General features: G+C 35.9%; 3 protein-coding genes across 3 annotated transcripts; 2 read left to right on the top strand and 1 right to left on the bottom strand.

Moving 5' to 3' along the window:
• The first annotated feature begins 609 nt into the window (after positions 1 to 609).
• LOC132164660 (CAX-interacting protein 4-like) lies at positions 610 to 4,456 on the top strand. The gene is made up of 3 exons (XM_059575202.1): positions 610 to 741; positions 1,946 to 2,944; positions 4,134 to 4,456. The coding sequence occupies exon 2, from the start codon at positions 1,968 to 1,970 to the stop codon at positions 2,916 to 2,918; it is 951 nt and encodes a 316-aa protein (XP_059431185.1). The 5' UTR covers positions 610 to 741; positions 1,946 to 1,967; the 3' UTR covers positions 2,919 to 2,944; positions 4,134 to 4,456.
• Positions 4,457 to 5,036: 580 nt separating this feature from the next.
• On the bottom strand, positions 5,037 to 7,630 carry LOC132164055 (mitochondrial import inner membrane translocase subunit Tim9-like). The gene is made up of 2 exons (XM_059574464.1): positions 7,479 to 7,630; positions 5,037 to 5,465 (listed from the first exon to the last, which is right to left on the bottom strand). Exons 1-2 carry the CDS (start codon positions 7,571 to 7,573, stop codon positions 5,279 to 5,281), a joined length of 282 nt encoding a protein of 93 aa, XP_059430447.1. The 5' UTR covers positions 7,574 to 7,630; the 3' UTR covers positions 5,037 to 5,278.
• Positions 7,631 to 7,974: 344 nt separating this feature from the next.
• On the top strand, positions 7,975 to 10,155 carry LOC132164594 (outer envelope pore protein 16, chloroplastic-like). Its single transcript, XM_059575130.1, has 6 exons — positions 7,975 to 8,165; positions 8,286 to 8,337; positions 8,522 to 8,553; positions 8,810 to 8,843; positions 8,951 to 9,018; positions 9,800 to 10,155. The coding sequence occupies exons 1-6, from the start codon at positions 8,052 to 8,054 to the stop codon at positions 9,950 to 9,952; spliced, it is 453 nt and encodes a 150-aa protein (XP_059431113.1). The 5' UTR covers positions 7,975 to 8,051; the 3' UTR covers positions 9,953 to 10,155.
• The last annotated feature ends 3,961 nt before the right edge of the window (positions 10,156 to 14,116 follow it).

Raw genomic sequence — 14,116 nt, 5'->3', positions numbered from 1 at the left:
TTAAAATGAATCTATCAAAATAAAGCATACCTACCCTTTACCCACTTGTGTGAGTGATTTGTGAGGCCAGGGGTTTATCATTTTTTTTTTTTTTTTTTGAAGAAAGAAAAAGGTAATAATCTCTTTATTAAAAGAAATGTAACAAGTCCTCAAGTGGTAGTTTAATCAACTTGTGACCCTACTTCATGAATCAGAGGTGATTAATTCGAATTTTTTTTCCTTCTTTTCTCACCCTTTGTGCGGACATGTTAAAAAAAAAAAGATGCAACACTAGTTAAAAAAAAAATGTTACGCATACTATCATATTCTTGAGTAAATTTTTTTAATATGACAGTACAAATTATCATTTGATCTAAAATTTAATAGTAAATTATTCAAAATTTAATAATAATTTTTACAACTACGTCTCTCCGTGTAACATTTCTCTCTTTTTTTTTTTTTTTTTTTTTTTTTGTTTAAATAGCAAAAGAAACAATAAAAATAGGATATTTAATTTAAGTAAAAAAGCTGGTTACAACGGAGCTGGCCTGGCCGACAATATTAATTCTAAGGACAGGCCAGGCCCAGTTTGGCCCATTCAAAGCACTTCTCATAATGGCAAAACCAACAGCTTAAATTAGTTTCAAGTCCGGAAACACCGAAGTCCATCCGCCTCCGCTCCTTGCCTCCGCATCGCCTTTGTTACAACCGCAACTCTCCTGTCTCTGCTTCATCTACATCCTCTGTTGCTTCTTTGTGAAGGTATGGATCGCAATTTTAGGGTTCTATGCAATTGAGTTTAGTTGGGATTTTCGGATTTATGTGGGGGGGTTTATTCTGTTTTTGGGTTTCTTGTTGTTGAATTAATTTGCTTGAGGTTGTGGCAGAGTATCTTTTTATCATGGGTGCTTATTTTATGAATTCTTGATGTGCTTTGTTGTGCTGGGAATTTTTGAACTTTTTGCCTCTGGGTGTTTTGGTTGGCAAGTTAGTACGTTTGACTAAGCGTGACGGATTTGTTTTGAAATATTTATATATATTACAGAGATGGCCAAACTGATACGATTTGTTTTGAAAGTTAGGAGAGTCCCAGGCACTCTCCGATTTTATCTCCTGCAATTTTTTGATTCAGTTCATTTTTGATAATATTTCCCATACATCTGCTCTTCACGATTGGGAGGATCGTATCTTGGATTTCGTACAGACACTAGATACCTAGATTATTGTGGGTGCAGCAGTGGCTCTTGTAGCCATTGGGGCTAGTTCCGTCTGTTTCTTTTCCTACAAGAAACCCGAAGGTTTGACCTTTTACTTGGGTTGGGTAATGGTTAATTAGGATTAGGATTATATTCTTGGGATGAAATATCCTGGATGTTAAAAATTTGCTAATTGGTATATTATAGAGATGGCCAAACTGAATGTCTTGATTGTAGCATGTTTGTATTGCTAATGTTTTAGTACAGACCTTCTGTTTTGTGGTATGTTGCTTGTTGGATGAGCTAAGAATTGTGTATTTTTGTGACATACCCTCATTCTAATCAGGGTTGTTGATGATCTGTTGCAATGTCATGCTTTTCTTTTCCCCTAGTGCTACCGAGGGATGATATTGATGTAGAAGCGGCGAACAAGATTATTTTCTGCTTTATAAAATAGTCTTTATTTTGTCAAATGGTTTTTTCTGCTTAGGATGTGCTTACAAAATCTTTTTCTCCTGGCAATGGTATATATATGTAATATAGTTGGAAGAATGTTTTAAATGCTTTAGATCAGTATTATATATATATATATATATATATATATATATATATATATATATATATATATGACCGTTGGTATAATGAATTAAACAAGAATATTTAAATGCAGCAGAGAAAGATTGAGTGAGATGTATAATGTTTTTGAAAAGTGGGTTTTCTAGCCAAAATTTCTCCAGGGCTAATGCTCTAATATAAGTTTTTTCTTGCAGAGTTTGATATTTGACCTTCAAGATGCCGGCTACAGCAGGTAGGGTTCGCATGCCTGCGAACAATCGGGTGCACAGTAGTGCTGCCCTCCAAACCCATGGTATATGGCAGAGTGCCATTGGCTATGATCCCTATGCACCCAATAAGGATGAAGGCCAGAACTCTTCAAAGCCCAATGCATCTAATGCTGAACCGGATGCTGAGAATGCCTATGCAAGCTTCCAGGGCCTCCTTGCACTTGCCCGTATAACTGGGTCAAATGCCAATGAGGCTCGTGGGGTGTGCAAGAAGTGTGGCCGTGTTGGACACCTCACATTTCAGTGCAGGAACTTTTTGAGTGTTAAGGATGATAAGGATAAAGACCCAGAAGTGATTGAGGCTGCTGCAATGGCTGAGTTGGAGAAGTTGAAGGGGAATGCAGGTAAGGTGAAAGGAAAAAGCACGGTTGAGAGTGATGAAGAGGATGAGAGTGAGGATTCAGATTCAGATGTTGATTCGGAGATTGAGAGGATTATTGCAAAGAGAAATGGGAAAAAACTCAGTAGTAAGGAAAGGTCAACGAAAAAGGAGTTAGATGAAGATGAGCCGGATAGGGCTTCTAGGGAGAGGAAGAGTAGAGGGAGATCTAAGAAGAGGAGTGGGAAGAGAGGAAGCGGTGATTCAGATGATTCGGATGATTCAGATAGAAGTCGGAAGAGAGGAAAGAAGGATAGGAGGAGAAAAAGGAATGAGTCCTCGGATGAGGATTATGAGCGTCGTCGACGGCATAGGAAGAGTAGGAAGGAGAAGAGGAGGAGGAGAAGCCACCGAGATTCAGATTCTGATTCAGATGCATCCGAGGATTCTGCTAGAGAACGTAAGCGCAAGAGCAGGAAGGCAGCTTCAGCATCTGATTCTGATGCCTCAGATGATTTGAGGGTCAGTCGGAGCAAGAAGAGATATGAGAAGAAGAACAGGAAACGCCATCATGATTAGGATGTTTAGAATGCATTTAGTGAAAGGTATTGACTTAGTACTCTGTTTAGTTGCTTTTAAAAATTCTACAGTACGTGATGATATGCTTATATGGGGAATGTTTAACGTTTGCTAGTTCTGCCAATTTGCTTATTGAAAGTTTCATTTAAATTCAGTCTTTTGCATTAAGATGATAGCTTGTTCGCTAATAGAGAGATTTAGTCGGTGTTTCTAGTTTTTCTGTTCATTATTTTTGTTCTTTTCTTTTCTGCCATAATTCATTGTTGTATCTACTATCTTACTAAGTCATATTAGTCATATTAGTCATGACTTCTCATGTGCTAACTGCCTAACGTATTAATTTATACATCAAGTTTATGCCAGATTTATGTGATTTAAGGTTTTGTATCTAGAAATGTAGAGCTTGGTTAGGAATCAAGCGTGCATTATATTTTGAAAACTAAAACAAAAAAAGTAACGGATAAAAGGATTGAAATAAAACCATTTCCTCCCCCACATACAGGTAAAAGAAAAAGGAAAATTGATGAAGTGCAGATATAGTTCTGATAGTTTAGGCATGTTTCTTGGACTTTTGAATTTAAACTTGTGAATCTAAGTTGCGACCAAGGTCGATATCACAGTAATGACCAGTATCTGTCCAGACATACACTATGCCTCCTTTTCACTGCTCTATGCACATCAAAGTAAGAACACACTTAGAGTGGCAGAAATTATTGTATTTGTTTTGCTTCTTCAGTTGATGGAAACAATTGGTCCATATTTCCATTTAATGGTTTATGTGCTGCTATCAAATAAAAGGCAATGGATACATGCGTGCTCGGCTTTGTCGAAACGATAGCTATATGTTTAGTGGTCCCATGGACCCCAAGGTTCTTAAGCTTCTTTTGAATTTAGAGTTATCAGTAATGAGCAATCAACACTGAGAAAGCAAATACCTTTTGATAGTGGAAATCGAGAAGCATTTTCACAGTCTGCTGCTTGTTTAATATGATCTTGTGAATTTTTCTTTCTGGTTTACTATGTATCATGACGACTGTTGGCTGGTTGCTTTATTGTAATTTATTTGGTGTTTTGAGATTTTTTTTTTTGTTGTTGCTATTTTCTAGGTAATGCTGTCAGATGTATATTATGCAATTGGTGGCTTTCTGTTCTGTGAATTCTTTGTATAAAAATATGGATGAGTTGCTTATACTAAAAAACTGTTGAATTTTGCAGAAATGCAGGATAATGGATATGGCGCTCTCTCATAAAGTTACCAAACCAGTGATGGAACCCAAATGGTGGACAAAGCAAATTTGTACTTGCTTGTGTATGTGGATTATTTGGAGGTTAAACGTGTTTAATTTGTGTGATTTTTCTTTTTCTGGGCGTTTAATTTGTATGGTGCCTTGTGTATTGAGGTGCCTCGACATGTCCACAGACTGTTTTTGGGTGCCTTCTCCATCGCTATATACTCTACATATGGCAGTTTGACTTTATTGTAAATTTGTAATCGTGATCGGATCTGATTATTTTTATTAAAATTGAGTTGTAAAGTATTTTTATGTGAAATAACATTTTATGTTCCAGAGAAAGGGAATTAAAAGTTGGGCAGACAACTTTTGATATAACACGTACGAACCTGGATTCTCTCCATTTCAAAGGAAATAGGGAGAAGTCAGTCCCTTATTTTACAAGGATAAAATGATTATTTCACTTTTTTTTTTGGACCATTCTACCTTTGTAAAAAATAGGATCAGCTCCTTTTTTTAGAAATGGAGAGGATCCTTCTCCGATCCGTATACCTGATACGAAATCAACACAAAATTAACAAGTTACCATAAAAAAGTTTAATCCGTTTAATTAATAGATTTGGTTAGAAATGACATACATAGCTTTATATTGACATCTCATTACAACAAGCATGACACACACACCCAACAGTTTGGGCTGAGAATTTTTCAGACGAGACATAAATCCGACATTAACTTGACATAAAATTAACGAGTTAAAATTTAAAATTTAAGGTACATCCTATGAATTAAGGTTAAGAAAATAGTACAAGGTGGAGATGGTTCTTTGGCATGGACAGGTAAATATGTGATAAGAAGCAGGCATAGAATAGATATATTCATGTCAAAAAAAAAAAAAGAATAAATATATTCATTCATAAAATTTCTACAAAACCGCTCAGGGGTTTAGCACTTAGCACGGTCGATCTCTTGCTTGAAATTATTAATAACAAGTTATCCTGCATGTATCTACAATGTTCAGATTTTCATTGGATACAAGCGAAGGGGAAATACAAATAGAGGAACAAAGCAATGCTCGTCTACAACTTAAAAAAGCAATGGCTTCTCCACCGTTGGTTTTTAAATAGTTCAATCTTGTGTGGCTGCTCCTTGGTTGAGCTCGGCAAACCTCATGCCAACACGCATTGAATGCTTTAGAAACTTCTCAGCACATCGCCGCACGCAGGTTTCCTCTTGCTTTTGCAAGGATTTGTGCTTGAAGGTGTCCACACAATCATTAAAGCATCTCTCCACTAGTGAATTATACATCCTCAGGCTGAAAGAACGAAATTTAATATAATCAGAGGGAAGTGACAACTTAAATCGAAAATCCCAGGAAAATAATCCACAAAACAAGGACCAACTGACAAAATGCCAAGCTCTGCAAGTTTATATGTTATGATCACCTTCCAAACAAGTAATAAAATTGTAAAGCCATTGGATTTCCTTTTTTCATTTCACTGTCCATTATGTCACAACTCACAATGGAAAAACAAATAAAAAGTAAAGAGGAGGTCGCTCATCTAAATACAACCTGAGATCTTTGACGTTACTCAAGTCAACACTGATCACCATTTTCAAGAAACGCAGACTCATGTTCACTTATTTAAAAATCAAATATAGAATTAACTTAGCCTATGGCCCTATACTTTCATCTTGCTCAGAGAAAAATAAAAGGCGGCCTACACTTTCATGATACTTAAAAGGAAGGAGCTGACCACTATTTGGGATCAAGAGACCAATCACTAGATAATGGAGGAATGAAGGAAAAATAAAAAATAAAATAAAAAAAAGAATCATATTCTTCGTTGACAACATTATCTAAGGCTTAACCCGGACAGGTTGGTCTAGTGGTAAGAACTTAGGGATGAGGCATAAACTTGCACGATCCTAGGGTTGGTCCAGTGGTAAGAAAATTGGGATGAGGCATAAACTTGCACGATCCTAGGGTTGGTCCAGTGGTAAGAAAATTGGAATGAGGCGTAAACTTGGATGGTCCAATGGTAAGAAAGTTGCAATGAGGCGTACACTCACACAATCCTAGGTTCAAATCACACCGACCTACAAGCTCATTATCATCAACACCAACATGAGACACCAGATATTTCAACTGAGTCCTGCCCTTGCTCTTCCTCTCACTCCCTCCTCCTGCTCGCTTCTTCTTCTTCTTCTTCAAACTATGCCCCATTCTCACCCAAACATCCCTTTTGCTCTTTCTTCAATTAGAAACCAACCCAATTCACCTCTTCACCTAAAACCCAGAACCCACGCCTCAATTTAGTCGCAAAGTTCCATGGCTCAACGTAATTTCAAGGCCAAGATCACATGCAAAATGTTTGAAAATCACATATATTAATAGGAACAGATGTGTTTTGAAAAATCACAAATGTTTGAATCTTGAAAGGGTTTTGGGAATGGAAGGAGGTTCTGAGACCTCTGAGGATCGGTAGGTTTGAGAGGTAAATGGAATGAATGGATGAATAGCAATTGGAGATAATTAGGATACATGTATTAAGAGGTTGAGTGAAAAGGTATTCTTGGAGGGTGAAGTGAAAGTCTAAAACATGGTGGCGATGAGAGCTTGGGTTGCTGGGTTCCTCGTTATGAAAAAAAAAAAACATTATCTAAAACCTTCCTGGGATACAGATGCCACAAACAACATACTAACAACAACAAAGTAATTCATCCAAAAAAAAACAACAACAAATTATGCTAAGAACAAAATTCAGGTTCGTACCTAGGGAGACATTCCATACAAACAAGGCAAAAAACTAATTTCGATACTGTGTTGTAAAAAGCACACGATTAGCACAAGAAATGCATAAAAATGTCGTTCCCAAAACGTCCAGACACACCATATAAGCTGCACTGGTTTTAAGGAGAACGTTACTCTGGCTTCACATAACCAGCTTCACAAAAATTTACGACATTGGAGCTATACAGCACAGAGTGCGAACTGTGAAGCCAAAAATAAAATATATATATATATACAAATAAACAAAACAATTGCTTAAAGAACTTCAAACTGAACCTACCTACCATTCTCCTCACAAGTTTCTCAAAGCATTATTCTCTGGTTTCCTCTTCATTGAAGATGGAAACATACAAACAACAGTAAGATCAAGTAAACTCACTTTGCACAATTAAAGCATTTGAACAGTGCAATAAACGAGCAGTTCATTAAGCTAACAATCAGAAATTTTTTTGAGAAAAATAAAGATTATGGAACTGATTTAACCAAAGGATTTGAATTTAATTCAAGACAGTAACAGATGAATTTAGATTGTACCTATCACGAATCTGGAGCTGGTCGATCATGGAGGACATTCTGAGCTTATCTTCCTCCGGAAGATTATCCAGATCTCCTAGCATGCTCTTGTCCATATTGAAATCACTGTACCTCTTTCTACGCAACTGAGTCGTAAGTTCATTTTTATAACGACAAAGCCCTAGACTTCGTGGCTTCCCACTTTACGACGCCGTTTTCTGGACCATAGTCTCTCTACAAGAATTGTACAAATGCAGCCATATGGGCCTAGTTTAGGTGCCTGCTAGGCCTACCGACTCAGTCCAACAAGAAGCCGGCCCAAACATGGTAGAAGACGAAACAGCCCACTCAAGTCAATGTTTGTCCCCTACCGTCGGCGCATGCAGAGATGTCGGGCAACTTTTTAGGCATTCGGTAAACTTCTATGCAATCAAACAAAAAAACAAAAAAAGTATTTAAGAAAACGACAAATAAAATCAGATATTAGCGAGCAAAATATCAACAACAAGACACAAAGGCACAGAGAGAGAGAGAGAGAGAGACTGAAAGAGTGACACAGAGAGTACTGTGTGCGTGGTAGTGAAGAAAGAAAGAATGCCTCACAGTAGTTTTTCGGGTTCTCTGTCAACTCCGAAGGTGGACGTGGCGATCGACACGGGCAACGCCTTCTTCAACCACACCATTGATGGGTTCTTGAAGATCGGCGCCGTAACATTCTTCATTCCCTCTTTATCTTTCTCTCTACTTTGTCTTCTTCTCTTTCTGGGTAATGTGTTTGAAACCACAACATCAAGAATCAGACAGCTTTGTTCTTGATTTTTGTCTCAGGTCGGAGCTACCAGAGCAGCTGCAGAGGAGGCATATGACGCCGCGAAAAGAGGTATGAATTTGGTCGCTGAGAAAAATGGAAAAGATAACACTTTTTCAATCTTTTGCTTTACTGTTTTTGCAAATCCAGAGTGGGTATTTCGAATGTAATAAAAAAAAATCTAAGATTCAATTTGTTTTTGTTTAGAACTTTACTCTGCTACAGTTTCTCAGCCCGCTTAACATGCTTTTTGCAGGGAGTGTTTCACGTCACAATTTAGAGCACTCGGTGAGTATCTATGAAACTATATCATATTTTGCAACCATGATGTCATGGTGGTTTCCTTCAGTAGCTTCATTTTTACTTAAGACATTGACAGGACAGGATCGAACAGATTGCTACACCTTGTTAGATTAATAATAGGTTCTATTGGTTTTTGTGGGACTCCTAGTAATTGTGCTGCTAATACTGTCAAAGTTGTTAAGCAACAGATGATTGTGACATGTCAATCTTGTCCTGCTAATGAAAAGTAATGTTATTGCAGCTGAAGAAGATGTGCAAAGAAGGCGCGTATTGGGGTAATTACGAGTCATATTGAATGTTTGTTATCAATGAGATAAATCAATTCTGTTTGGTGAATGTTTCAGTTGACTTTATTTTGCACAAATATTTCTTTTATTTACAGGAACTGTGGCTGGAGTTTATGTGGGAATGGAGTATGCAGTAGAGAGGGCTCGTGGCACCAGAGACTGGGTATGTTTTCTGTAAATTGCTAATTGAATTTCCTCTAGTCAACACATGAGCAATTGGTTTTTTTTTTTTTTTTAATCAAGGTTCAGAACATGGCTACTAATGATTTTGCAGTATATTTAACCTGTTTATGAAGCTTGTGAAGTTGAATCACGGAAATAAAACCAGATAACCCCCCATTAGTAATGTGTTGGCCTCACAATAATGCTCGGTTTGTTTCAATATAAAATGTTTTTCCAAAAACGTTTTTCTATTTTTCGGTGTTTGGTACGTCCGAAATTCATGGTCAAACCGACAATGTTTTCGATTGACCAGGAATACCTTCTTTAATTTCCATAAAATTGTTTATCTTTTTAAAATCATAAACCATTTTTCAAGTTTAACATTTTCCTTATTGCACGTACTCTTTTTTTCGGCTGCCGCCGGAATCCTCCGCAACATGCCGATATCGGTGTTCGCTGAAAGTTGCCGGGCCTTTTTTTGCCGCCATCAAAGGTCGCCAGCCATTGTTTGCTGTTGCTAATGTACAAGCCAAAAACATTTTCAAATAAAAACATTTTACGTCGATGCCAACGAGCCCAAGTACATACCTTTGTACTGACAATATGTGTTTACTTTCGAAATGAGCCTTAATTGAATCAGTTTAGTTCTTGTTTTTTTTTATTCAATTGTTTGAAACATTTTCCTATCTCCCAACTCAATCAAGAGATCCATTTGCAGTTTCGGTTTTCAACTGAGAATTTTTTTTCGATAACATATATTATATTCTTTGGATGTGTTGCAGAAGAATGCCACGATTGGCGGTGCGTTGACAGGTGCTATAACAGGTGCTCTGATATCTGCAGCCGGCCACAATAACAAAGACAAGGTTGTGGTGGATGCCATTACAGGCGCCGCAATTGCAACTGCTGCGGAGTTCCTCAACTATCTCACCTGAACCGGTGTTCATTCTGAAGAGGAAGAACTGTCTGGTCTGTTTCTTATGTTATTTTTCTTGTGAGTTTCTAAGTTTGTAAGACAAACTAGTGAATGATTGCTGGTAGTCAATCGAGTCTAACTAGTTGGTACAATCTATAGGTGTTTTTAACATTCCTTTGCTAGCCAAATAAATGAAAGGGTGTTCTTTTTCCCTCGTATAAATCTGTCTTTTCTACCATACATCTATGTGTTTTTAGGGCCATCAGGCTATCTATTTAGGAAGCAATATACCACCCTGTTGTAACAGAGAGGAAGGAAAATGTAGGAATAATGAAAAGGAAAAGACTTGGGAGGCTTCAAGCTTCAAAATGTTCTTTATTTTATTATTATTATTATTATTTTTTTAAATCCCTATAATTCTTTTAAAATCAAAGTTTTATCCCCTTAAGTATTCTCACATCTAAAATCCTAATTCCTCTCTTGCCATTAGTGTCTCAGGATTTATATCAATAACTCACATAAAAATCCCTAATTAATATCATGTGTTGAGGTGAAACAATATCGTTCTACTCACGTAGACGGTAATTAGAACATATCTTGCGAGATATAATTTTGAATGCCATAAAAGATTTTGGCTTCTGGACGCCAATTGATTTTCAGATGAGGTGGTCAAAGGTTCAATCCAACAAATGATATCAAAGTCAGGGTTGCGGGGTCGTTTGAGTCGCGGGAGCATTATGTTGAGGGAGAGATTATTGAGCTTTGCTCACGTGAAACGGTTCTTAGAACATATCTTGTGCAATGCGATTTTAAATACCATAAAAGATTTTGGTTTCTCTCAATCTAAGAGACCATGAATTGAAGGAGTACTTAGTAGTAACGGTTCATTACATGAAATGAACTTTTTTTGAACTTCAAACATTTTCATTAATTAAGTTCCAACACCCATAACAAATCTGCAGTGGCACATAAAATTCAAACACACTCGCAACTCACAACTCCGCAATCAAAATAATACAAACTTCAATTTGCAGAGACCATGGCTGTCTTATTTTACGATTACATGGGACCCAAACATGCACCCCATTTTCTTCTTATCTTATATATAGACAAAACATTAACGACCACTGATGCTTTATTGGAAGTTTTCACTTCTTTGTTCATTTGCCGCACTTGCATGGGTGGCTGTTGCAGCACTTGCAGTTTCCTGCTTCAAAGCTCTCAGACCCAGACCCTTCATAATATCTGCAATTACATAATGAAGAATTTTGATTCAAATTATTAAAATAGTAATTAAATAATTATATTTCTTATTTCTTATTTCTTATTTCTTATCATTTAACACAAATCAGTCCCATCCCATCCCACCTGCATGAATATTAATTGGAATAAAACTTCTTTCAATCTATTGAATTGTCGTCGCTTTTGCAATTAATTTAAACTTAAAAAAATTCAATTTAATATATCAATCTTTTATTTTATTTTATTTTATTTGTCAATTTCACCAATGTGTTAAGATTTTTTATTAAATTATGTCAAAATTCTCAAAAATTCAGGCTTGTGCCTTAAATCGTTGTAATTTATTTTCTAAAACAAGTAAGGGTATTTTAAAAATTTAGACACCCCCGACCAAAAATCCTATTGGACGGGTGAAATTGTTAAAAAAAAAATAAAAAAATAAAAAAAATAAAAAATTAATACACTGAATTAAACCTTTTTATTTTTTTTAAAAAAATTTAAAGATAAATTTGTTCGTAGCACATATAAATGTAAATTTGCCTACATTTTCACAGTTGCAAACCCAGCAATGATGGTCATAGTGCTGCTGGTGTCCTCTGAGAAACCAAGGTCAGGGTACTTCTTGCCGCTGCAAAAACAAGATGGAAAGAAACTCAGTCCAAGAATTTGACTGTTAGAATATTTTATATATTATTCTCTAAACTTTATTATCTTTTCTATTTGGGTTTATTCCTTATCTTAATTAGTCTAAGATTTCTTATTTATCACTTATTGCCTCTCTCTATATAAAGGCCTCTGCAATATCATATATCATTATCAATATAGAAGAGATGTAGTCTATTATATGTTTCCCCTCTCTCTTCTCTCTCCTTTTTCTGCTCTCTCCAATATATTCACAATATATTTACACTACAAAAAACCTTTTGATTAGTAACGACACATTATTAACGTGTCCATAGGCTTGACACGTTACTAAATGTTAGTAACGTGTGCAGCGTGTTACTAATTTGGATGTTACTAAATTCCTATTAGTCACGTGTCATAAATTGATACGTTACTAAAGTTTAAAAAATTAGTAAAAAAAAAAAAAAATTCTTTTTCAAATTTATTTCCGGAATTTGGACGAGTAGTGCTCTTAGGCATGCAAGTTTTGTGTTTTTTCATTAAAAAGAATTTCAAAGCCTTTACTATGATCCCAAGCCAAATTCTTGCTGCTTTCTGTGGGTCTCGAATCTCGGCTGCCCATATCCCCCACTGTTTCTACCTTACTCCTTTATAGTGCCTTGGGTCAACAATACTCATGTAATTAAGAAAATAAACTAAACAAGTTGCAAATAATTAATTAATTTGAAAGAGATAAAAAAATCAGAAAAATCAACCAGAAAAATTAACCATAAAAATTAGAAAAATTATCCATTAAAGTATACGATGTCCGTTCCCCAAGTGGATTCAACCTGAAAAATCAAACCAAACCAACCAAAAAATGAGACCCCGAAAAATTTCAAACACCCAAACCCAAAACCCAGCAGAAAAATTTTTCTTCTCTTTTTCATTTTCTTCTTATCTTCTCTTCTTTTTCTCTTCTCCTTTCATTTTTCTTCTTCCCATTTGAGAGAAGAGGGAACTGCCATGGGGGCATAGTGGGCGTGAGAGCAAAAGAGAGAAAAAGAGAAAGAAGAAAGAATAAAGAAAAAGTGCCGTAGGGAGGAAGAAAAAAGAAGGAAGAAAGAATAAAGAAAAAGTGCGCAGGGAGGAAGAAAAAAGAGGAAAGAAAAAAGAAAAAGAGGAAAAGAGGGAAGCAGCTTACGCATATTTCCGATGCCGGTTAGTAACGTGTCAGCTTTGACACGTTACTAAAGTTTTCGATTTTTTTATTTTTATTTTTTTTAGTTTTCGAATTAGTAATGTGTTAAATTTGATACGTTACTAAAGTTTTCGAGTTTTTATTTTTTAATTTTATTTTATTTTTTCAATTTTCGAATTAGTAACGTATCAAATTTGACACGTTATCATTTAGTAACGTGTCAACTTTGACACGTTACCATTTAGTAACGTGGGTAAAGTGACACGTTACTAAAAAATTTAGCAACGTGTCACTGTCACAAACTGACATGTTACTAAATGATAACATAGCGAAAAATAATGAACAATATACACGTTACTAATACTACATTTTCTTGTAGTGTTAACAGTGACAATATTGAAAAGCGAAAGAAAAAATTGAAAGAAACCGAACCATGTATAAATCTTAGAACAAATCTTTTCAAGGAAACATGTTTCACACGGATTGCAGTGCTTAGGAAACTAGAGTGGAGGATATACCATTTGCAGTCATCGCCACAGCTGCAGTTTGAGCCACAATTACAGGCAGAAGACATTTTCTTCAGAGTATTAATGAAAAGGATTGAAGAAAATATAACGGATCGATGAATTCAGACACTCTAGGACGAGTTTTGAGCTAGAGGCCTCATCTGCTATTTGTAACGTAGGTGAGGGTAGGGAGGGATAGGCATCCACCGTACACGTGGGTGAATCCTATGCCAATTGCGTCTATGATTTTGTCTACGTGATACATCACATTCACTGCGTTATTGGCATGGAGCACCACCAACCAATCATTCAAATTTAGATAATATTAACTGGTTATTTTATGATGTTGTACCTTGAATGTGGGTACGTAAAATAATACCCCCAATGACAAATGCTACGTTTTCAATACTTTTTTAAGGAATTTAGTTTTAAATTTATTTGTTTTCACATGTGATTTATTATTTTAGTAAATGATTGAAAAAAAAAATTAAAAGGAATGGAAGCATTTGGTTAATGCTTTAAAAAGTTTTGACAAAACGAGTGTTTAGAGTTCTTTTGATCCAATTTTACTAAGGGTTGAGTCCTAATTTTGTTTTAAGCATGTTAGAAAAAAGTTGGTTAAGTATAGCAAATT

Source organism: Corylus avellana, chromosome ca10 (assembly GCF_901000735.1).
Source record: "Corylus avellana chromosome ca10, CavTom2PMs-1.0".
In the NCBI taxonomy this organism is placed as follows: Eukaryota; Viridiplantae; Streptophyta; class Magnoliopsida; order Fagales; family Betulaceae; genus Corylus; species Corylus avellana.
Note: the sequence above shows the minus strand (reverse complement) of the source record. Positions and strands in the feature narration are given on the sequence as shown.